The following is a 25,789-nucleotide window of genomic DNA, read 5'->3' as shown; positions in this document are numbered from 1 at the left end:
TTTTTGGTATAACAAGTGCTATTTTTTGTTTGTCTTTTTGCCTCCATCTGCTTTTTCATTTGCTCAACTTTATCTACTGTATATCCTTGCAATTCCAATTATATACAGACACTATTCTAGATATTAGATATATAGTAGTAGTAAGTAAAGCTGACAAAGTCCTGTACTAATGGAGTTTCTATTCTGCTCGAAAAAGAGTCAAAGACATACATGGTAGGTCAGTGATAATGAGTATTCAGAGGAAAAATAGTCAGTTAAAAGACATAGGGTTGGGGCTGGGGATGTGGCTCAAGTGGTAGCGCGCTTGCCTGGCATGTGCGGGGCGCTGGGTTCCACCCTTAGCACCAAATAAAAAATAAAACAAAAAGATGTTGTGTCCACCGAAAACTAAAAAAAAAAAAAAAAAAAAATTAAAAAAAAAAGACATAGGGTATATGTTTTTATGAAGTAAACATTTCAGTTTTAATTTGGATTGTTCAGGAACTAATTTTCTCTTTAAGGTGACAGTTTTGAGTGTAGAACAGAAGTCTGGGGGGCAGGGTGGTGGTGGTGATTAGGTTATGATAGGAAAGAAAGCTGTTAAGTTCCAGTATGAGGAATGAGAACATCAGCCATGTCTGCCTTTCTGATAAGGGCATTGTTGGGATGAGTTGGTTATGAAATTTCTTTTGGCCTGTCACATATCGTTTATTTTAAACTTATCTTCCTGAAATTAAATCATTCTCATTTTTAGAAAGCTATTTATATTTAAACCCATCTAGGTTTTTAAAAAAATGCATTAAAAAATCTAGTGCAGAATATTATACCTCAAGAAATTGATAACCTTGTTTTAAGTGTACATATCTGGGAAAAAAGAATTTGGAGTTTTGAAGTTATTTATATTTATTTACCCAAGCGAGGAGAGTATTTTGTTTTTTCAAGATAAAAATGGTTCTAAATGGCTTTCTTTGTACAATTCTGTGGAGGGGACCTCTTTCTGGCAATACTTTTCATTTAGGATTACTTGTTTTGTTTGCAAATTTCAGCACTAATATCTAACCCTTACCAATGGGAGTTCTTTGTGAATAGTGTTCATGTCACAAGTTACCCAGAAAGTCAAGTCTTTCTAATATCATTTTCATATCAAGGTAGTTGGCCTCAGATTTCACAAAATGTCTTGCATTATTCCTTAGAGGATATCTGCTGTCAGTGGAGGTAAGGAATGATTTTAAGAGTGAAAGGTAGCTGTCTCGCCCATTGTGGTGTGTGTGTGTGTGTGTGTGTGTGTCTGTCTGTCTGTCTGTCTGTCTGTCTTGCTGGCTTTTATTCTTAGAGCCCTGAAGAGTTCCTTCCTGGGGTTCAAGGATGTGAGGTGTGAAACTTTGTGTTTCTGAAACTGACACATTGTCTTGTACTTCCCCACTGTGATATAACTTGATGTCTGGATCAGTGCTTCTGGATAATATACTGAAAAGAGATATCACCTGATACATAAGTGTAATAAACCCGTGAGGTATTGATGATGATTAGTTTTTCTGTGGGGGTTTGAAAAGTGGTAATTTTGGTGCCTTTAAGCACTGTGAAGGCAGAGTTGGTAACCTTTTTTCTATGTAAGAACCTATCTTTTAAAAATTTGGTCTTTTGGGCTGGGATTGTGGCTCGCCTAGAGCGCTCGCCTAGCACGGGCGGGACCCGGGTTCGATCCTCAGCACCACATAAAAATAAAGGCATTGTGTTGTGTCCATCTACACCTAAAAAATAAATATTTTAAAAAAATTTGGTCTTTTATAGAAAATGATTTCACATATTTTCTCTACCTATCTAGAGGGAAGGCAAGTATTGGCAGAAGTTGGCAGGGGTGTTACAGTAATCATCACTAATTTCTTTACAGAAATTATTTTGTTTTTAGAAAATGGACATAGTTGTTACTGAACTGTAAGTACATGGACATAGAACCTAAAAATTCTTGAGAGCTCATTTTTGTTATTGTTTATGTTGAAATAACTCATTGTTAAGTTCATGATTCTACATTTATATTTCTAGCCCTCACAACTGTCAGTTTACTATAATCTACTTGGATATTGCAGAGACCTCAACTTCCTTCAGCATTTATGAATCTGTAGTCATTGTCTTTCTCACAAAACAGCATTTCTCTTATTTTCTAGCTTACTAAGTAGTAGCACTTCCTCAAGATGGAAACTTTAGTGGTCCTTGTTGGATTTTTCTTCCTTATATTCATAAGTCTTATCTTTTATCCTTTTCAATGTCTCTTTTCATTTCTTTTTTTTAAATTCACGCATTATATATAACAATGGAATTTGTTGTTACATTTTGTACATGCACAGTGTCTCATATATAGAAAGTAGGCATATATAGAAATGGATTCAGAAGAGTATTCTCTCTGAGTTGGGGATTTAGCTCAGTAGTAGAGTACTTGGCTAGCATGCAGGAGGTCCTCGGATCCATCCTCAGTACTGCCTATCACCCTCTCCCACTCCTCCAAAAAAGTGAATTCTTCCTGAATCAAGTCTCCTAAAGGAACAAACAGCCCAGATACACCTTGATTGCAGCCTCCTGATACCCTTAGCAGAGAGCTAAAATGTGCTTGAATTTCTGACATAGAAAATAACTATTTCAAACATACGACTACAGTCATCTCTCTTCAGTTCATTCAGTCCTGTATGTTAATTCTTATTTCACTGAATCTTAGGTTAACATTCTGCTTGTCAACTAAAAAGAGTTTTGGAAATTCTGACTCAATACACTGGAATGCTCTGGAAATTGTCCAATTGTCCAAGTGATGCCACTGGAAGCTTGTGCCCAAGAGTCTATTCTTTGACATCTCAGTGGTTTTAAATACCTGCTGTAGTCCTTTTTTCTGAATCTCTGAGTACTTTTTTGTTAAGGCACAGAATCTGACTTCTGGTTGATTGCAGAGCCTTCAGACAGGATCAGCATAAGACAAAATCTCTGTAGATGACAAAGACTTAACTATCTGTGATTAATTTATTACCGATAATTTTTCAGTGGTGAAAGTTCAGATAAATGTTTATAATAAAAATAATACAACTAACAAAGGAATTGAGTTGTTTCTGTGGCATGCAAAATAAGAATAGTAAATTCAATCCAAAAAGTCTTAACAACATGTTGCTAAGAGAAGTTCTTTTCAAAGAAGACACTGAATATTATATCTGACTTAGAAAACATGAACATAGTTTTTACAGTGGAAAAATATCTTGTTGTATAATATATAGTAATCTTGTGACACGACCCACAAACCAAGAAAATACTGAAAATATATTGGGAATATCAAGTAAAGGGATACAGTGAGTCTGGAGTAAATCCGGGTATCTGTATTTTTATAAAACTTCATTGACCTAGAAGATGGTAGATTCAGATTTTAAAAATAACGTCATTAACAAGCAAACATTTTACGTAACTGAAATTAATACTGAAGACAATAAACTGTTGTTTCCTAAAATCTAGCAAAACCCTATCAGATGGGCTGTCACTTCTGGGACAATAATATATAAGATTTTATCCAGCTAGTGGATTCACCACACCATACTGGTGTGGTGAAGTAAGCAGCCATGTTGGGAAAACCTAGGTGAAAAGGAACTTCTAGTAGCTTCTAGGAACTGATAGCCAGCAAGAAATTAGGACCCCTTGTCCTACAGCAACAAGGAAATACCTGCCAACTACCTGAATGGGCTTAGAAGTGTATTCTTACTGAGTTGGGAGTTTAGCTCAGTGATAGAGTACTTGGCTAGCATGCAGGAAGTCCTGGGATCCATCCTCAGTACTTCCCCGCCCTTCCCCCAAAAAGTGAATTCTTCCTGAATCACGTCTCCTAAAGGAAAACAGCCCAGTTAAACCTTGATTACAGCCTCCTGATAGCCTTAGCAGAGAACTAGGTAAAATGTGCTTGAATTTCCGACTGACACGTGTTACTACATGTGAGCCTTTTGAGTAGGTATAGACTGGTATCTCACTGAGGTTTTAACCTGTAGTTCACAGATGAATAATGATGTTTTCCATGCCCTTGTTGGTCATTGTATATCTTATTTTATGAAATAAATGTTCAAATCTTTTGCCCATTTTGAAAAAAAACGAATTTTTAAAATGATTTTTGAGTTGTAAGAGAGGTATAGTTCCAGATATTATACACTTTTCTAAAACAGAGAGAGACTATTTTCTTCCTGTCTGTGGCTTACCTTATCCTTTTTAGAATATCATGTTTCAAAGAGCAGAAAGTCTTAATTATAATATTGTTTAGTTTGTGAGTTTTCATGGTTAGTATCTAACCATGTTCTGTCCAAGAAATCTTTGCCTATCCCAAGATCATGAAGATCTTTGCCAATCTAGAAGTTTATAATTTTACCTTTTAAATGTGTGGGTTTTAATCCCTTTGAATTAATTCTTAAAGCTTTAAAAATTGTGTCAAGAGTTATATAACAAAAGTTTTAGTATAAACATTTAAAGGTATAAATTTCCCTCTCAGAACTCTTTTAGCTGTATTCTATAAAGTTTGGTACATGTATCTTCATTATAGTTTAATCCAAAGTACTTTTTAGTTTCCTTTGTCATTTCATGTTTGACCAGTAGATTATTTAGAAGTGTGTTATTTACTTTCCAAATATTGGGGTATTTTATGGTAATTGAGTTTCAGGTTTTGGTCAGGCAATGTAACTTATAGGATTTTAACCTTTTGAAATTTCTTTTCTTTTTTTTTAAAGAATTTTTTCACAATGCCTTTATTTTTATTTATTTATTTATTTTTGCCCAGCACATGCTAGGCAAGTGTTCTGTCACTGAGCTACAATTCCAGCCCCTGAAATTTTTTGAGATTTCTTTTTATGGCCTAATATGTTGTTTTTCTTGATGAATTATTAATGTCTGTTTGATTAGCTTCCCTGACTTCTAACATGTGCCACCTCAGTTTTGTGGAACTACTGTGCTCTATTTGAACTCTAGCTCTCTGTGTCATGTAAGAAAAGTGTTCCCAGGCAGTTTGCGGGCAGCTCACATTTTGAGTTTTCTTTCTTTCTGGGTATATATTCTTGTATTACCTGTTTCCCAGAGCCTGAAAACTGTTGCCTTATGGATTTTGTCTAGTCATATGGTGGTTTGTAGTGGAATGGCTAGTTCTGTTCCATAATGTCATAGTTACACATGGAAATATTCTAGTCTTTTAGGGCAGTACCTAAAATTGGAAGATTTTTTTTTTGGTTCTCTCAAAATGTATATTTTTTTTGCATCAAGTATAAATCTAATGAAATTCTCATTCATTTTTACTTCCCTTTTTTCATATTCACGTAGCTCAGTAATATGTATATTATAATTTGTTGTCTAATATGATTTTGTTCCTATTGTAATCTATAGAACTGAGTAATATTTTCCTTTAAAAATGTTAGGCATGATTTTTGTCTCTTACTTTAATACCAGTTAAGTTACTAATTTTATTTAAGTATTTTTAAAAAATATTTTCTTAAATGGACACAATATCTTTATTTATTTTTATGTGGCACAGAGGATTGAACTCAGTGCCTCACATATGCAAGGCAGGGACTCCACCACTGAGTCCCAGCCCCAGCCCCCTATTTAAGTCCTTATTCTATCCTATTTGTTTTATCATTTTTTAAATCATCTTTTTATGTTTAGGCATTTTAGCATCAAATTTCATAATCATTTACATTAAACCTAACTTTCCCTTTGTTTTTTTATGATTGTTTTACTTTTAAACCATGAAGGGAGAATCTTTGTATTTGGGTAAATATTGGATAAATAGTATTATTCTTTTTAAGAGCAATCACATTAGCATTCTGTATGGAATTTACTTGTCTTTTTTGAAGGCCATGATTTCTGTTTATTTACTGTTTTCTTCAGTGATAATAATTTTATGTGTGCCTTTTTGTAAAGTACAGGTAAAATCTGTTCACTTTTGGTGTTAGCAAATGTTTTTTTCCAAATTTAATTTGAACAACTTGTTTGTAAATTTTCTTTTTTCTTTCCCAAGCTCTACTTTCTTATTTTCCCCTCTGTAGTGAGTACAACTTATTTTCATTTTTAGTGATCTATAGGATTTTAAAATAAGATGTTGTATTCAGAGAGTACCAAAAATATAAATTAAAATGCAAAAATGGAGAATTTCCATACTTTAAAAATTCTTCTTTTTAAATATTCAAAATTACTAAAGATTAAATTCAACTTATTAAAATAATTTCTAATTACCTCTGATATGCATTTTTATAAAGTTAATTATGATTCTAGCATTAATTAAACATTTGCCAGTGTAAAATGTTGGTTTCTTACCTTTGTAATGTTCCTAAATACATTTACTAGTAATATGAATTCCTTAATTCTTCAAAATGATTCTCAATTGCTGTGTACAATTGTTATGAACCCTGACTTAAATTATGAGTACTTTCAGAACCATGAATGTAAACAGAAGGAAGTCAGGTAAGTGGATGTTTAACTCTAGTATTAGTCAATAATTTTTTTAGGCAATAGATTATTATTTTCATATTATCTGAGAGAAAGATTTGACAGGTTGTCTTTTCATTTCAAAAACCCTGTGCTGCCCAAATATTCCATACTCTCAAGCACAGTTTTCTCTGAAATTTACAGTTTTATAATCCACACATGGAATTCCAACAGAGTTGCCTTTTTTTTTAAGGATATGGGAATGAAAATATGGAAAAGTGTTTTCCTGGAGCCCAAACAGTAAGTTATAAGAGTGGATTTTTAGGGTTCCATTTTGTTAGGGCAGAATGTCATATCTCATTGGCAGAGGCATCCTCATTTCTTTCTTTCCTTTTTTTTTTCCCCCTGGGTTTGTAGATGGACAGAATGCCTTTATTTTATTTATTTATTTTTATTTGGTGCTGAGGATCGAACCCAGCGCCTCATGCATGTTAGGCAAGCACTCTACTACTGAGCTACAGCCCTAGCCCCCATCCTCATTTCTTTAATGAGCTAACTTTTTTAGTGTTTATGTTATTTCACAAACACAGGATCTCTAAAATGAGTGATCCATGTCAGAGGCCTTTCTACCCTGGCTCTAAGTTTGCGATCAAGTTGTATAAATGAATAAGAAAAGGTAGATGTTTCATTTGCTGTACCGCAAAGTGTTGATCCCTGTCTTGAGTATTAAGAAGAACTGGAGAATACCGAGAGGAAACTTAGAACCCTACCATAATTGCAAGCCTCAGCTGCGGATGGGACAGCCTGAGGCTGGGGCTTTTGTGACTGACCTTGATATCAATGTGATGCTTTCCAAAGTGCACTACTGAGAGGTGTTACATATCTGAGAGAGAATTCGGTTATCTTTAGGACTCATGGAGAACCGGAGCTGTGAGAGCTGAGGAATTAAACAAATATGTGGGGGGAAAAGTGAGTGCCTACAGATGCTAAGTGTTGGGAATTTGCTTGCGTGATTAAACTAGAACTGTGAGCCTGGTACAATGATGAACACCTGTAATTATAGCCACATGGAAGTTTGAGGTAGGAGTATCACAAGTTGGAGGCCAGTCTCTGCAACTTAGACCCTGTCTCAAAATAAAATTTAAGAAGGGTACCCACTTGAATCAAAGTGTGAAATATGATACATCAAGAACTATGTAATGTTTTGAACAACCAACAATAAAAAAATTAAAAAAAAAAAAAGAAAGGGCCAGAGATATAGTTCAGTGGTAGGCCTAGCATGCACAATGCCCTGGGTTAAATTCCTAGTACCAGAATAAAAATCAAAAACAAAACAGAACAGAACAGAACAGTGTCTTTCAAATATTTTAGACACTGACACTTAATAACAAATAGATTTTCATTGCTATTCATGATGCATGTTTGCATATAGTTTATATTATTTCAGCAGTAGTTGTCAGAAACACATTTCACAGAATTTATATGTGAAGCTCTCATATTCTCTTTTCTATTTCTGTATCCTCTTAAAAAAAAAAAGTTGATCCTGACTTCCTAAGTTGGTTTTAAGATTTTCCAAAGAGCCGTGACCTACATTGAAAAAGCACTGGTTGGAGTATGAATTAGTTAGTCCTTTGAATGTTACTCTAGAAAACAGTTTAACATACTCTACCATTTAGATGAATGAGAAGAGCCCTTTGGTGTTAGCTGGGTCCTCTGCAGCAGGGTCAAGACTGTTGCTTACCTTTTGGCTGCCAGTCTCTAACTCACAGTTTACCTTGTTCCTTGGCTTTCTCAGATGATTTCCTATTCATTTAGACATATGCCCTTTAGTGTGGGAGATAGTTCCCGGAGAGGAAGACCGGTATCAATAGCTAACACTTCTATGGTGCTTTCTCTGTGATAGGTACTTTCTGTCTTACATATATCTATCTTCACTACATCCTTAATTATCTTCATTTCACAGGTGGGGAAACCAAAGCATACACAAGTTAAGTAGCTTAATTCAAAAGAGATCTTCTGCAGCTTATTTTAAGTCTTGTAGAAAGTCTGCCATATAAATGCTTTCATTTGGGCTGGGGATGTGGCTCAAGTGGTAGCACGCTCGCCTGGCTTGCGTGCGGCCCGGGTTCGATCCTCGCACCACATACAAACAAAGGTGTTGTTTCTGCCGAAAACTAAAAAATAAATATTAAAAAAAAAATTCTCTCTCTCTTTCAAAAAAAAAATGCTTTCATTAATGGTTACTGAATGAAATTAAACTAGTTTCTGGGCTTATTTTCTTTTTCTTTTTTTTTTCCCCATGGGCACAGTCTTTATTTTGTTCATTTATTTTTGTATGTGGTGCTGAGGATTGAACATAGTTCCTCACATGCTTGAGGAAAGCACTCTGCCACTGAGCCACAATCCCAGCCCATGGGTTTATTTTCTCAACTTTCCTTATGGCTTTTCTCATTACAAGATTTTTCAAATGATTAGATAATAATAGAAATTGAATAAAAAGTGGTTTCGAGCTTTCAAGCAGTATGAGTTCCTTAAATTGGTCAGAGTCAGAATTTGAATAAGGCTATACTTTAAGCTCTAATGTTAAGGCCCTGTCATCCTTCTCTAGGCCTGGGAATGAACAGTGTTGCAGAAATGCCCGATTATTCTTAGCATATTACAGATCCCAAATTGGTAAATTAATGAGCTATCTTCTAATCCCCGGCTCATTGCAACAGCTGTTGTAGCCTGGCCTATGCCTCCTGGGTTAATAGTATTTCTGACATAGTGTGAGTTTTCAAGTTGGTATGTACAGTTTCTGCCAGGGCCTTCACTGCTGCCAACTCTGAGTTGGAGGTTGCAGTTGATTTGTTGGGGAGGGAATTTGGTGCTTGTCACTGACAAGGAACAAGGTGCTCTCTGGGGCTCTGATTTGCTGTCTACTGAGTGTGAATGATGTCAGGCAGATCAGAGGACAGCTGATTCATTTGGGATCTGAAATTCACTCTGGCTCCCTACTGCCTCCTGGGCTCTTAGGTCTTTTTTAGAGGGGAGAGGGGATTCTGAATATCATGGTTTTGGAGAAAAGTTCTTTAATTTTCCTTGTAAGTTTGGGGAGCCTTTGTAAATTTCTTTTGGCTGATGTATCCCTTGTGTGAGAGAAGTTCCTGCCAAGGAGGGCAGAGCTTGAATAGCCAGGAGAATGATGAAACGGAGAAGGGAGAGACTGGGCGCACCTTGCCTGCGGATTCAGTAAGGAGGCTGGGGTCTGTGACTGGAAACCGGAGAATGTCAGAAAAAGAACTAATGCCAACTAACACAGCTTCATTTGCTTGGATGAAGACTGCCTTGGAGATGCCTGTCGGGAAGAGGGTTGAGCTGGCTTCAGTAATTCAAGGTCAAATTCGTGGTCCCTGTCCAAGGCTGTGGAGTTTCCAATTCAGGAAACTTGAGTTGGATATAATTTTAGGGGTTCCTAGGCACTTGGGGAACTGCGATAACAACGAAAATAATTTTTTCCTTGTATTGAAAGCAAGTTCTAGTTTAAAATTAGTGTCAAAGCTGCAAATACAAGCCCCAGGAATGTGAGAAATAGATGGAAAAGAAAAGTACCTCCTCTGATTGAAGAGTGTTGCATTTCTGCCCCTAGCCTGTCAGCTCAGACCCTCAGACCTGCCCTTTTAGAGCCAAACTGGGGCTCCTTTAGGATGTGCCTTAAATCTTATTTCTCTATAGGTCAATATAAAAAAGTGCTTTATCATGTGAGAATTTCAAGTCTCAGAAATGAGGAAAGGCTCCACTGCAGAGTGACATTTCCAAGAGCCGCTGAGGTTTATTTAATGAAGTGCTGAGGGAATTGATCAGACAGAGAACCAATGGAAGAAGAGTCCTAGAATCCATTTCACCTTGAAATGCCTTTGCTTAACTCACAGGGTGGAGAGAGTGCACTTCAGATTTTTTTCCTGGGTGTTAGTGCTTATGCCCAGACATTATGGCTTAGTCGGATTTCTTCAGTGGCTTCCTTTGGGCTGATGCCTTTCAATGTCTGTTGATGCTCATTGATTGAATTACTACTAATTCTACCAGACCCCAGAAAATAGCACTTGTTTGAAGTAAATAAGGGCATTTTATTCCCTTATAAATGGCCATAAAAAAGAAACTTAATTAAAGTAAAGATGACTTGATAGGAAAATGAAATTTTAAAATGTAGTTTGTAGTTTAAAAAAATGTAAGTGGTCAATAGTCATGCTTTTTTGAATATTGATACAGTGGTATTGGGAATCCTTGTATTTGTTTTAATGACTAAATTTGGAAAATACTACCCAAGGAACTAGTAAGTAGTTTATAAATCATCTTTCCATTATCAAACACAGCTTCTTAGATTCAAACCCCATCATATAACCAGTTTGCAGAGTGGTAATTAGGATTAAAAAGGAAATGAAATTTGGTTGTCATAGACTTTTATAATAACAATAATATATTCATCCATCAAAATAGTTAAATTTCATTTTATGTGGTAAGATTTAAGGCTCTCAAACTTGATATAAGCAATATTGTTCATGCTAACAAATATTAAGTGGTGTATTGTATGTTTAATTAGCGCTAACTTATATACAAGGAAAAATATGTTGAGCTTGTGGAAATTTGGGCATGACTAATTTTAAATAGTTGTCCAACCTCCCCTTTCCTATTTTATCACACCTGCCTCCAATGTACTTACCTAAGAAATAAGCTGAAGTCAGTTCAAGGGTTAATGAGAAGGAAGGCAAAGATTTCTTCTAAATATGTGTAATTAAACATAAGCAGAAGGACACCATATCCATATTCTAAAGAGTCAGCAGTAATAATACAGGAAAGTAATGTTATTTTGAAACAGGTTAGGTGCTTTTATGATACTTAAGTAACTTTTTAATCTTGTAATTAAAATATTATAATTAAATATTATATATATATATATATATATATATATATATATATATATATATATATATATGCCATGCCAATGCTATAGCAAATTAAATACTGTAAATCTGTCATTTATTTTTCATCATCTGGGTCATATCTACCATTGACAACAAATTAGAAATCTATATTTATCACCTGTCTGTTTTGAATCTAATTATCTTATTTAATAACCTTCAGTAGGACTGAACATATTAAGATTGGGGCTGGGGAATATAGCTCAGTTGGTAGAATGCTTGCCTCGAATGCACAAGGCCCTGGGTTTGATCCCCAGCACCACAAAAAATAAAAATAAAAAGATGGTTAGATTGTTTTCAGGGAGAAAAGGAACCCAGAAATTTAAATTTAAAATTAAAATAGAAGCACATTTAAATAGAAGCAAAGTTTATAGTAGGGAATGAAATGACATAATTTAATGTACTCATTAGGGAAGAGTTAGCGAAATAACTTGGTGTCATGGTAGATATAGTCAGAAATTTATAAACTTTTGAGGATGTTTTACTTTTGTGGACATATACATTTCTTTAGGAAGTTTTAGTCATTGAACATGAACTGTTACCTGCTTTTTACTAGTTGATGAGTTGCAAATTTATACAGTGTTTGGTTTGTCCCAAAGTCAATTCTAAATACTTTGAATAGTCAAAGCTTAAACTTTTGGCTTTAATTTTGTAGATTAAGTTTTAGCCCATCATTCTTTGCTGACATTGGAACTGAAGTAGAATATTTGAGAATGATTTTTGACCACTTAATTTTCTTGATTTCTAAACTAACTACTTTAAATATGTTCTTTTTGGATGATAAATTATCACTGACCCTCTTTTTTCCTACCGTGGTCCTTGTCAGAATCTCTACTCTTTGCCGAGGAGCCGATGTAAACCAGCATAAGTTCTCACCCACATCAACTCCAGCTTTCTCCCTTGTTAAAATCCCGTTTAGTGCTGATTGTGTTCTGGCTACTTCTCCTCTTGCCTTTTTCCTGAGCCCACAAGCCCACAGCAGTCCTGGCAGTCCCTGCTCCAGCTGCCCACTGCAGTGGAGGTAAGGAAATCTGTTGTAATGTGAATGTGGGTCTTGGTGATTGCTTCTGACCTTATAGATAAAACCCATACTTTACTCCTTAATAATGGGAAGAAACTAAGTAAGAGTTAAGTCCTATTCAGAGAAGAATAAAGGGAACTCACAGATCTCTGCTATATTCAAATTTTCAGGAGAAAAAAATACGTTAGTATGTTAATATTAAGATAGTTTATGTGCCCATCCTGACCACAGGGCTATCCTGTGAGCTGGACCACTCCAGAGCAGGGCAGCGTGCTAGAGATCTTCAAAGATTAAAACATTCAAACTCCATGTTTTACACAGCAGGAAAATTGGAGTCCAAAATGGGTTAAATTATGTGTTTAAGTTGATGAAAACAGTCCTCTTGTATTTCTTTCTGCCTTCCTTTTTATATATTCAGTATTACTTCAGGGCATACTATGCACTGGACTTACTTAGCCTTGGGCATGGAAGACAAAATAGTGACCACAAAGTGATAAGTCCCTATCCTCTGAACTTAGGTTCTAGGGGAGACAGAGAGACAAACAAGTTAATGAGTAGATAAATAACATAATGGATGGCCAGAATTGCTACTGAGAAAATGCAGTAAAATAAGGGGAATAGAAAATGTGAGGGCCAGCCAGGAGTTGACATTTTCTATGAGATGGTCAGGGAAGTCCTCACTGATGAATTGACATATGAGAAAAGATCAGAAGGAAGTCTTGGAGCCAGAATGGAGGGATCTGAAGGAAAAGTGTTCAGGCTGATGCAGCAACAGTGTCAAGGGCCTGGTTTAGGAGCTTGCTTTATGTATAGTTTGTGCAGCACAGAGTTCCATGAACCTGGTATCAAATAAATTAGGTAATTATTGGTAGGAAATCAGGTCTGAGATGTAGTGGGGAGGCAGATTAAGTAGAACTTTAAATGCCATTGTATTTATTTTTATGCTGAGTGAGGTAAGTAGCCATTGGAGGGTTTAAAGTCAGAGAATATCCTGTTCAAAAGTTTTGGCTATTGGTGTAATCCAGGTTAAGAGACAATGGTTATTTAAACCTATGATGATGCAGGTGTAAGAAATGATTAGATTTGGAATGTGTTTTGAAGATGAATTTGATGGATTGTTTTGATGGATTAGATTCAGGGTTTGTGAAAAAAGGGAAGTTAAAGATGACTAGTAATTTTGGACTGAAAAGCTAGAAAATTGGAGTTGACTATAAACTGATACTGGAAAATATCTATAGTTCATTACACATTTAATGAGAGATAAACAAGGTCTGGGTTACAGGTATACAATTAGAAATTGAGGTGATATATATGATATGAATCATTAGATTTATGGGTTCATCCAGCCAGTGACATTTAATAGATATGTCCAAAGATTGAATCTTGAGGTAATCTGACTTCTAGAGGTTAGGGAGATAATGATGAACTGGCAAAGGAGAAACCAGAAAAGACTAGCTGTTTAGGAAGAACCAAGAAAGGTATCTTGGAAGCCAGTTGGAAAAAAAAAAATAATTCAAAAAGAAAGGTGTGATTGATTAGTAGGTATTGGTGAAGCTTTTTAAAAACATTTATTTTATAGTTGTAGGTGAACACAATATCTTTATTTTATTTTTATGTGGTGCTGAGGATTGAACCCAGTGCCTTAGGTGAGTGTTCTACCTCTGAGCCCCAGCCCCTTGGTAAAGCTTTTTGTTAGGAAACAACAACAACAAAAAAAGTAAAGTTAAAAACTAAAAGTGGAAAGCACAAGCTTTGAATTACAGGATTTGATATAGGTGCTCAAATTCTGAAGACAACTTGGGATAGTGTTAAGATATGACATAGGACATTGTCGGAAATTGACTCCCCCCTGAGGGCACCTCTTCTGGAGTAACTGATCTTTGGTATGAATCTGAGAAAGACAGTAAGTTGAGTAGCACCTATAGCCTAAGGTGTGCCCAATCTTTGCACATGGCTTGAAGCTAGAACACACATCCTAGGGCAATGTTTTGCAGTATTGGGATAAAAACTTGTTAAATTTCATGGGTATTTTCCCCTTATACTTGTTCACATGTTTGATTGGTGTTTATTCTTCTTTTATATCTGTTCCACAGCAAACTTCCAGCTGCCAGCAAACTTCCAGCTGCTGGCTGATGATTGGCTCACAGCGGCCCCAGCAACATCTAGCTGATTGGCTCCTCGGCCCCAGCAACATCTAGCTGATTGGCTCCTCTGCGGTGATGCTCATTGGGCTGTTTCCCTGCCCTTTCAGACCACGGAGCTGCTCATTAGGGGACTTTTTTGGCTCTGCCCACGTGACCCAGCCAATCGGCCTCAAGAGCAGGAGGATTGTGGGAGGTGGAGAGAAGCTTGTGTGGGAGAGAGAGGCTTGTGGAAAGCCGGTGGTGGCAGTTGAGGCTCTGAGGGTTTTTCCTGAGAGGCTGTTTTGTTTGGCGTGTGTGGTTCTAAAAATAAAGTTAGTTTCTTTTGACAAGTGGCTCCTGATTGTGCCCAGCCAGACTGCGGCATTTCGCCTAGGCGTCTCCTTGCAAAATTCCTCATTGGCAACCTTCCATAACAGGTATTGTCCTCCATTTAGCACAGCTTTACACATATTAGCCCAATCTGCTGGCGTCAGGTTCAAGTTGTTAATGGATTCCACCATGCTTACAGTGAAGGGTGCTTGAGGACCATAGGTTGTTACAGCCTCTTTTAGCTGCTTCACTGTTTTGAAATTTAAAACTTGGTAAAATCGCTGCCCTCCTGCCTCAAATACAGGGCATGTTAATATTTGAGATCTTGTCTCAGGATCCCAACTATCAACTGTGGGGGTTGGGGACCTCCCAGCATATGGAGGTGGCCTTGTTAGTTGGACACTTACGTCCTCTGGTGATAGAAAGGTGTTAGTAGCAGTCTCCTGTTGTAACTTTCCCCCTGATGGCTTTTTCTGTTTTACACTTTCTTTCTCTGTCTGACTAGCTTGAGAGGCCTTCTCTTTTACTTGAATCTTTTCCTCTGACTAACTTGAGAGACCTTCTCTTTTACTTGAATCAATATGTCTTCTCCTTCCTCTACCTTTGTCTGAACTGAAGGCTTTGGACTAAGCAAACAAGATATGAATGTCCACAATGGCAATGTGCCAACTGGCAGAGTCCCTGGGCTTTTCTTTTCTATTCTTTTTAAATCTTCACCATGATGGTTCCATTGTGATATATTTAACAACAACTCCTTAAAAAGCCATGGGCTACATTTTTGTATTGTATCAACGTATGCCCTGATTTTTCTTGATTTTACTGAGATGCCTCCTTCCTCTAACAATTTACTTAACACTCTTTCAGTTTGTTTTTTACTAATTTCTGATCCCGTATTTCTACTATAATACAACCCAACAAGATAATGCCTAACAAAACTGAAACTGAGTGAAACAAAATTGGAACAACACAAAATCATTATAATAGCCTCCTGAAATGTCCATCCGTCCTTTCTCCCTATCTGTTCCTCAGATGTGAGCGGTTTTTCTTCCATCTTACACATCTCCAGGGACAGGCAACTTAAAACAAAAGTGAAACAAAATAACAAAAGAGGAATCTTAAAATGGCTACCCATCCTCTCTCCCTGCCCTCAGGGGCGAGCAGTTCACTTACCCTCAGTCGTTCCCTGTACGGGCCACCAAATGCTGCAGTCTGGCTGGGCACAATCAGGAGCCACTTGTCAAAAGAAACTAACTTTATTTTTAGAACCACACACACGCCAAACAAAACAGCCTCTCAGGAAAAACCCTCAGAGCCTCAACTGCCACCACCGGCTTTCCACAAGCCTCTCTCTCCCACACAAGCTTCTCTCCACCTCCCACAATCCTCCTGCTCTTGAGGCCGATTGGCTGGGTCACGTGGGCGGAGCCAAAAAAGTCCCCCAATGAGCAGCTCCGTGGTCTGAAAGGGCAGGGAAACAGCCCAATGAGCATCACTGCAGAGGAGCCAATCAGCTAGATGTTGCTGGGGCCGAGGAGCCAATCAGCTAGATGTTGCTGGGGCCGCTGTGAGCCAATCATCAGCCAGCAGCTGGAAGTTTGCTGGCAGCTGGAAGTTTGCTGGGGTCCCTTGCAAAATATCAGTTCAGTGATATGACAAGATAACTTTAACTTATTTACAGAATATTTTTGTACTCTTTTAAATAATCTTGAGATTCTGGGATTCAGTTATTTTGAAATAGTTTGGTACTTTTTGAGGAATACTTTTATTGGTATACTTCTTATACCAATATGTCCATAGTCTTAACCTCTTTTAGGTTTGGTAGGACCAGAGTACCATTTGGGACTGATTTTTCCTTTCTACTAAAGCAATACTTTCTGAGTACTCCACCTGATACCTGTTTATTGTTTTTTCCCCCTTGGACTGATGGGAACATAAACTGTCCTGGCACTGTGTGAGCTCTGGAGAGAGTACCACCTGCTCCTTTTCTTGGACAATTTTCTTTTTCACATGTGCTGGTTGGTACTTGGCTAAAAACTTAAAGAGGAACTTCCTGCAGAGTTTTTTTTTTCTGTACAGCTCTCTGCTCTCTGATACTCAGCCGTACAAATTCTAGCCACCTTAGCATTCCCACATTCTCAGTTCTGTTCCCTAACTCAGGGAGACTGCTGGGCTCTTTTTGCCAACCATTCTTGTGTTGACATGTTATTCCTCCAGTTTCCTGGGGCAATCTTAGGGTTTACTTTGTGTGTTCTCCTTCTGTCTATCATATATGGTTTTACATATTTCATGTGATTTGGTTTTTTTTTTTTTTTTTTTTTTTGTGGGGGTAGTATTTTAGGGTTTTTGTTTTGTTTTGTTTTTATTATACAGGATCTCACTATGGTGCACAAGCTGACCTCAAACTCCTGGGCCCAAGTGATCCATCCTTATGCCTCAGCCTCCTGAGTAGCTGGAACTATAGGAGTAGTCTTCCATGCATAGCTGATTTTTTTTTTTTTTTTTTAATTTTAAAGGCACAAGGGTATATCTTACCTCTGTTTCCTCATCTTGGCAGGGAGGAGAAGACCCTTAAGGTCATGTTTCTATTATCAGAGATTATTGGTTGACTTACTAACCTGTTAGATAAAAATAGTGGAAATAGAATAAATTCTTTTTTTTTATCTTGGCTATAGAAGAAAATTAAGAAATGAAACAAGAAGATTAAGAAACATTTGCTGAGCATTTATTGTGTACTAAACTTTTTTCTAAATGATCTATATGTTTATTTACTTAATCCTTAAAAATAAAAATACTCTCATGAGGTAAACAACAAAAGTTCATTTTATTGATGAGGTAGGTAATCCAAATAAATCTGCTTTATAGGTGAAGACACTCTTTTACAGAGAGGTTAAGGAAGTTATTCCTAAGTAGTGGAAATTGTCATTCAGCCCCACAGCTTCTTATACCAATATGTCCATGGTCTTAACCCCTTTATTATTATAATGTTTCTGATGAAATATGTGGAATTGAGTAGTATTTATTTAGTAAGTTAACAAACACCAAGGACTTAATAGCTCCAGTCACTGTTTTAAGAACTTTAAATTTGTAGGTGATTCCGTTTTCACACACTGATTCCATGAGGATAGATTTTATTATCACTGTTCATTTCATACAAGGGGCAGCTGGAGAGATTAAATAAATTGCTTAAGATAATACAGCTGGTAAATGGCAGAACTGAGATTAAAACCTGCAGTCTGGCTTTAAAAATCATACTCGTAAACTATACTGTTCTGCTTCTCTGTGATACTTCCCATATGCAGTATAATGTGTTCTGAACCAAAATAAATTTTGCAGCCCCAGGTCTTCATTTATCCCAAGGTGACATATTTATAACATTCTTTAATAAATCCCCCTTCAGTCTGGGATGAGAATTGGTATTCTCACAGTCCAGGGTCACTTCTAGGCCATTATTTTTATTGCCTGCTTTTAAAAACCTGTTTTTCTTCTATGCTTACATCATTCCATTTTGTTAGCTTTTACTCCTGTTTCTTTCTATCCCCACCAATCAGTGGTGTGCTCTGTGTTCACATTTAGAATCTAGGACAGAAACAGTGCACACAATGACAGGCTTCCATTCTACAAAATCCTTACCCATGAATATGTGCCTATTGAACTTTATTGTTATTAATCAAGTGAGTAAGTGGAAAGAGGAGGAAAACAGTTTCAGTAAATAATGTGAATAAGAAAAGAAATAAAAATTGAGAGTTACTGGCAGTGGCTTTGACCTCTATTTAAAAATAGACCAGGAGAGAAGGAGTTAGGATCTACACACTGCCACCTCTCAGTAGCCATATAGGAATGTCTTTTATCCTTTTTGAAATACAACTATTGTTATGAACTGAATTATGTCTCTCCAAAATTCATAGGTTAAAGGCCTAATCCCCAGTACTTCAGAATGTGACTATAATTAGAAACAGTCTTTAGAGAGATAATTAAAGTTAAATGAGGTCATTGGGATGCACCCTAATTCTGTATGATTTATGTCCTTACAAGAAGAGAGGATTAGGACACAAATGCGCATAGAATGAAGCTCTGTGAAGACATAGGGAGAACATGGCCATTTGCAAATCAAGGAGTTTGCCCTCAGAAAGAACCAGTTCTGCCAACACTTTGCGCCAACACCTTACTCCTGGACTTCCAGACTCCTAAACTTTGAGGAAACAAACTTCTGTTGTTTAAGCCATCCAGTCTGTGATATTTTGTTATGGCAGCCTTTGCAAACTGGTGCAGCTATTAAGACTTGGCTGCATTTCCTCAAAGAGGTAAAACCAGCATCCCTTTGCTTCATAGTGTAGTGAGAACTGACCCTGTTCAAAGTTGTTATTCAACCTCTTTACTGATTGCATCTTAGAAATGGATAGTCTTGGGATCTTACAAATCATTGCCCATAATAATTTGAAGAACAATTGTTGTTTCCACTCTAACTCTATACTACAATTCTTTAGTTTTTGTTTTGTTTTGTTTTGAGGTGGGGTCCCATATAGTCACTTAGGATGGCCCTGAACTCCTAGACTCAAGGGATTCTTCTTCCTCAGCCTCCCAAATGCTGGGGCTACAGGTGTGCATCACTGTACCATCTAGTTCTATACTCCATTCTTGTTTGTGTCTTGATTGGAAGGGATGAGCCTGTTATAGATCAACCTTGATGCTAGCAGTTGGGTATGATCAACTTTAAGAGGCAAAATAAATTTGATTATCATCTGATTGAATTAAATAACCTCTAACCTGTAGTCAACTTGTAAATCTTCTAAGACTGTGATTGCATTTCATTGCTTGGCACTGAAGCATTGGTAGTATTGCATTTTTGGAATGACCCTGTTTTAAAAGATTGTTGAAGTCTGTGGTGTTAACTGGTATCCCTGAAGAGAGAGAGGACATGGTTACTGTCCCAGCTGTAGGTCTGCTGGGGATAGAATTTTGATGGTAGTACCTTCCTGGAACATAGAATGATTTAGATTTTGATTTAGTTTTGAATTGCCATAGACTTGAGAGTTTGTAGCAAGAAATTCTTAGAAGAGTGATCTCTGTATTGGAAGGATTTTAGCTTTAACCTGCTTTCTTACTGCATAGCAATACCTTCCATGTAATGTCTAGCTGTTAAATCTTTGCTTGAATTTCTTTGGCAACAAGGAGGTTGCTATTGAAACTTTCAGCCATTTGCCAGTCAGCCCTCTGGCCCCTCCTGTGTGAGGCTTTTTGTAGACTTGTATGGCAAAAGGACAGGTGTTACTTTGGACCTACTCCAAAATGAGGCAGCCTTTGAACCCTTTTTGGGCTAGCATCAATATTATTTTCTGCCAAACAGAAAGCACTGTTTTCATTTTACCAACACCTGCTTTTCTTGTCTTTCTTCTTTTAAACAACTGCTTTTCAAATTAATTCCAAAAGAGGAACATCTCCAGAACTTGTTTTTTTCTTGACCCTTCCATATACCAGTTATAGGCAAATGACTTCCCTTTTTTCTACGTCAGTATTCTGCATCATTAAAATGAGGGTAATAACACTACTTCAAGGATTGCAGTAAGCATTAAACAAGTTAATACATGTCACATTTAGACTAATACCTGCCATCCTCATAACTTCATTTTGTTTCCATTTTCTCGTGTTCTGACTTTCCTGGGGATAGTATCCCTTACCATATATCCTTACCACGAAAGCCTTTTTCCTGGCTAAGGAAAGGCCATGGCAGCTAGGTACCCTACTGCCCTTGTATGCAGCTCACTAATTTTTATCTCTGAAGACACCCTTTAGACTTTCCAAGACAGAGATGGAAATGAGTTTAGCCCGCGGCCAGCACAGGCTTCATAAGTGAAGGTTCGGGCTATGTGAGAAATGCAAAGGGAGTTTGAATTAAAGAGACGGACTCTAATTACCTTTAAACCAGCTCCAGGACTGCTTCTCCTACCCCCAGCCTCAAGCTACCTATTAGGGTAGCAAGGTTTACTGAAGAGGCCAGAGAGAGAGAGAGAGAGAACACACGCCAGGGAGTGGACTTTTATTGGGGAACAAAAAATTCTGGGGGAAAATCCCATCCAATGAAGATTAAGGGGGGCAGTGTCCCAAGGTCAGGTGCGACAATTGGGTGTTCAGGGTAGTGGCCATACATGCCTCCACACAGATAAGCCCTCCTACCTGAGAAGGGTGGGGAAAGCTCTGGACACGAAGATGTGTCTAAGCGAGCGAGCGCCTCTCACCCAGCCAGGGAGGTAACTCGAATCATGTGCAAGGATGGCCTCCCACAAATGAGAAACAATCTGAATTACATTATTTTAAAAGGACCATTATGTGGCAGTGGAAAACTCATCAGAATGGTATTCAGGTATTCATTTATCCTGTGTCAGGGAAGGAGTGACTTCAGAGTATCTTCAGGAGAAGTTATTCTCTTATTAGGGAAGGGAACACTGGTTTTGGGTTTTGTCTTTTTAATGGAAAGGTGAAGTAATGAAGAATACTAGCTGATTTAACCCCAGGAAACCTTGTATAGGGAGAGTTTTTCAGAGACCCTGGCTTCACCAGACTCTCAATATAACTATAAACATATGACTTTTCTATTCAACAAAGTGCCAAATGCTCACTCCTGGCTTAAAAGTAGGAAGATGATGCGTTCTAGAATATTTCTGTTTCTAGAAGTAGGAAAATTTTGTTATACTGAATATAATGTTGTATTATGGGAAAAAAATCTCAAGAGCATTCCAGAGAAGAGAAAGATGTACTATAGCCCCAGTGTCTACATTATCAATTCAGGTCAATATTATATATATATGTATATATTCTACAGCCCCACCTTCTCTTTTTTTCTTTCTTATTTTGAAGCAAATCCCAGACTTAATGTTATTTTAAGTGTAAATAATTCAGTTTGTATCTTTAAAGATAAGGACTCTTTAAAAGAATAACCACATCATGTTAGCACATACCTAAATTAATAATTTATCAATATTGTCAAATGTTTAGTTAGTGTTCAAATGATTTTCATAATTTTTTTTGGAATAAGTCTGTCTCCCCCCAACACCCTTTGTGGTGTTGGAAATCAAACCCAGGGCACATGCTAGGCAAGTATTCTACATCTGAGCTACATTCCTAGCCTATCCTGGGGCAACAGGCCAAAACCTAAATTGTCATGGACAGATTTGTATGTCTGGTTATTTTATGTCTCCTTTAATCAAGGGTTTTCCCACCTTCTCTTTCTTTTCCTTGTTGTAATTTAATTGATTGAAAAAACTGAGTTGCTTGTTAATGGAGACTTGACCAGATCCTGGATTTTGCTCATTGAATCTCTAAAGGGTTAACATATTCTTATGACCCCTATATTCCCTATAAGCTGTTTGATCTGATTCTGATGGGGGAGTTACTTAATAATTTGGTAATGCACATCTGTCAGGAAACAGGTAATGCCAGATCACTCCTTCGTTTTGATAGTATTGGCCCTCTGATAATTATCACCTAGATCTTAAGAATTATTAGGAGTTTGCAGAAGATGATATTCCCATTCCCATCCTACTAGCTATAATATTATACAAAAGGAATTTTCTCCTCATTACTTACTTGTCTACCCTGAGGTGCAGTGATATACCCTTGAGTCAACTCAGCTAGACTGGTTTTGTTTTTGTTTTTGTTTCCTTGTTCTTTTTGTTACTGGGGATTGAACCCAGGGGTACTCTACCACTGAGCTACATTTCTAGTTCTTTTTATTTTATTTATTTATTTTTTAATATTTATATACTTATTTTTTTTTAGTTTTCGGCAGACACATCTTTGTTTGTATGTGGTGCTGAGGATCGATCCCGGGCCGCACGCATGCCAGGCAAACGCGCTACCGCTTGAGCCACATCCCCAGCCCCTCTAGTTCTTTTTATATTTTATTTTGAGTTAGGGCCTTGCTAAATGGCAGAGGCTGGCCTCAAACTTAAGATCATCCTGCCTCAGCCTCCCAAGTTGATGGGATTATAAGTGTGTGCCACAATGACTTATCTAAACTCTTTTTTTTTTTTTAAAGAGAGAAAGAGAATTAATATTTATTTTTTAGTTTTCGGCCGACACAACATTTTGTTTGTATGTGGTGCTGAGGATCGAACCCGGGCGCACGCATGCCAGGCGAGTGTGCTAACGCTTGAGCCACATCCCCAGCCCTATCTAAACTCTTTACTGACCTTTAGTTTAAAGCCTGAGTGTCGTTTATTCCTTTATCAAAGATTCACATGAACTGCTTTCTACTTTGTAGTGAAGGTTCTTTGCCCAGAGCAGTGCAGCCAGAAGTTTATGATACTTGCTATATAAGTAACTAACCCAATGCTCAGCAGAGGAAAGCTGGGTAAAGAGAGGAAATGTGTTTAGAAGTCATCTTGGGGCAGGTTGTTTAAGACTGGGGCACAGAGTTCGTCTTTCATGTCCTTGGATGATAAAGAAGGAGCTGATGCCAGTACTGATTACCTCATTTTATAGATAGGATGGATTCAGGGAAAGAGAATCCAGCCATTAAAGAACTAGTACACAAAGAGTAGAGACAGACACATATAATTTTTATGACAGATCCTTGGCATAGAAGAATTAATTTTTATGACTTTAGTTATTTTATAATGTATATAAAATCGTGCCCAGAGTGACTTTTCCATCTGTGATAGATCTCATATATTATGGTGGTCCCATAATATTATAATGAAACTGAAAATTTCCCATTGCTTAGTGATAAAGCTATTATAACATTATAGCACAATATAAGGTGTAAACAAACATACTGTGCTACCAAACATGAAAGCATATAGGACATACAATTATGTATATGTAGTCTGTTATGCTTGATGATGACAATAAATGACTATATTACTGATTTATGTATTTGTTATAGTATACTTTTAATGGTTATTTTAGAGTGTACTTATAAAAAACCGTACGCTGTTTAACTGACAAGAGCCTCATATATCTCAGGTTTATTCATACATGAAAAATGATTGCACCATTTTCTCTTGATTTAATTTCATGTTGTTTTATTCATCATGGCCCTGGAAGGAATAGGCTATAACACATGTATACACTTGATATCCTTGTTATGTAAGCTACACCATTTAGGTTTATATAAGTATACTTGATGTATGTACAATGACAAAATCATTTGAAAATGTGTTTCTCAGAATATATCCCTATCATTAGTGCATGACTGTATATTTTCTTATTGTTGTATTTATATCTTCAGGATGAATTTCTAGATCTGGGATTGCTGAGTCAAAGAATAAAAGTATATGTAATTTTATTAGGTTTGTCCAGTTATGCTATTTTGTATTTTCACCATTGCTCATAGTCTTGCCTTCAGAAAGTAGTGTCAAACTTTTGAACTTTTGGTGAGAAATGCTATCCCAGTGTAGACAACTGAAAAGTCATATTAAAGTGTTCCTTATAGATGAAGAATTTATTTCCTAATATCATATGAAGGGAATTTGTTTTCCTCTTCTTGAATATTGAGATGACATATGTCTGTCTGTCTGTACACCTAGCCACATGGTAGGACCTCTGAGCAGGAGAATAAATCCATATTGGCAACAGAAATGTTCCTAGCATGGGGTAGAACTAAAGATCCTTTTTATCTAGTAGGTGTTCAGCTTTCAACTGTATTGAAGTCATTCACAAAAATTTTCAAGTAATTTCTCTGGACGTCAGCAGACTCCCTGCTACCCCCATCCAGTACTAGGGATTGAACTCAGGGACATCCTACCACTGAGCAACATCACCAGCCCTTTTATATTTTTAAACTGTGAGACAGAGTCTTGCTAAATTGGCCAGGCTGACCTGAGATTTGCAATCCTCCTGCCTCAGGCTCTTAACTTGCTAAGATTCAAGTGTGCATGACCATGCCTGGATAATTTTAAAAATTAATTTCAGGATTCTTAGAATAGTTCAGACTTTTCCTCACAGCTATGGGTCAAGAAAAGAAAGCCCAAGTGTTTGTATAGTCCACAGCTAAAGATGAATATTAGTTTTTAAAGAGGTTTATAACAAACAAGTAATATGTGACACAGATTACATGTGGCCTGCAAAGCCTAAAATGTTCATTATTTAGCCCTTTACACAAAATGTTTGCCAGCCCTTCCTAATTTATTTGAAAATCAACTCCTGAAATTATATCCCATCACCCTGAATGTAATAATTCCTACATATATTTTCATAATCACAATATAGCTATTCAAGTCAGAAAATTAACATTAATAAATACTGTCATGTAATACATAAACTTAATTAATATTTCACCAAAAGTCCCAGTAATGTCTTTTATAACAAAATTATCTGATCCAGTATAACCCCAAAAGCACAGGCAATGAAAGCAAAAGTAGGCAAATGGGATTATATCAAACTAAAATGCTATTGCACAGCAAAGGAAACGATAAAGGTAAGAGGTAATCTATGTACTAGGACTGGGAGAAGTTTTTCTAACACTTTTTATTAGTGACCTTGTTTATTTACTTGCTTTTTTGTGGTGTTAGGGCTCCAACTCAGGGCCTTGTGCATGCAAGGCAAGCATTCTTCCACTGAACTTCAAGTAATTCCACTGAACTACATCTCCAGCCCCTGGGAGAAAATATCTTTAAATCATGCATCAGATAAGGGGCTAACATAAAAAATATACAAGAGACTCAGCTTCTCAATAAAAATAAAATAAATAACCCTATTAAAAATGGACAAAGGAGGGCTATATTGGGTGTGTAGTTCAGTGGTAGAATGCATGCTTAGTTTAGTAGAAGCGCTGGATTTGATCCCCAGAATCAGTCATTCAATCAGTTAAAAAACTAGCAAAGGACTTGAATAGACATTTCTCAAAGTATATGCAAATGACCAACATACATATATGTAAACATTTTTAATGTTTAATGTCTTTGTCAGAGTAATACATACACATTAAAACCATAATGAGATATAGCCTCTGGCTTACT

The 25,789-nt window shown here is 36.9% G+C and overlaps 1 protein-coding gene across 12 annotated transcripts in view; it reads left to right on the top strand.

Annotated features, from left to right (window-relative positions):
- Positions 1–25,789, top strand: part of Mast2 (microtubule associated serine/threonine kinase 2) — a 181,613-nt gene that overhangs the window by 78,105 nt on the left and 77,719 nt on the right. The window contains exons 1-2 of one of the 12 annotated variants that reach the window (XM_046468725.2): positions 9,348–9,633; positions 12,187–12,381. The exons of 10 other annotated variants lie outside the window; for them this stretch is intronic. In XM_046468725.2, the coding sequence (XP_046324681.1) occupies positions 9,584–9,633; positions 12,187–12,381 (245 nt within the window). In that variant the 5' untranslated portion in view covers positions 9,348–9,583. Of the gene's footprint in view, positions 1–9,347; positions 9,634–12,186; positions 12,382–25,789 lie in introns of those variants that run through there. One more of the 12 variants, XM_046468727.2, reaches the window with a different exon arrangement.

The sequence above is a fragment of the Marmota monax genome, unplaced genomic scaffold (assembly GCF_021218885.2).
Source record: "Marmota monax isolate L192 unplaced genomic scaffold, Marmota_monax_Labrador192_F-V1.1 WCK01_AAM20220418_F8-fsc00008, whole genome shotgun sequence".
Taxonomy (NCBI): Eukaryota; Metazoa; Chordata; class Mammalia; order Rodentia; family Sciuridae; genus Marmota; species Marmota monax.
This window is presented reverse-complemented; position numbering and strand designations above follow the sequence as displayed.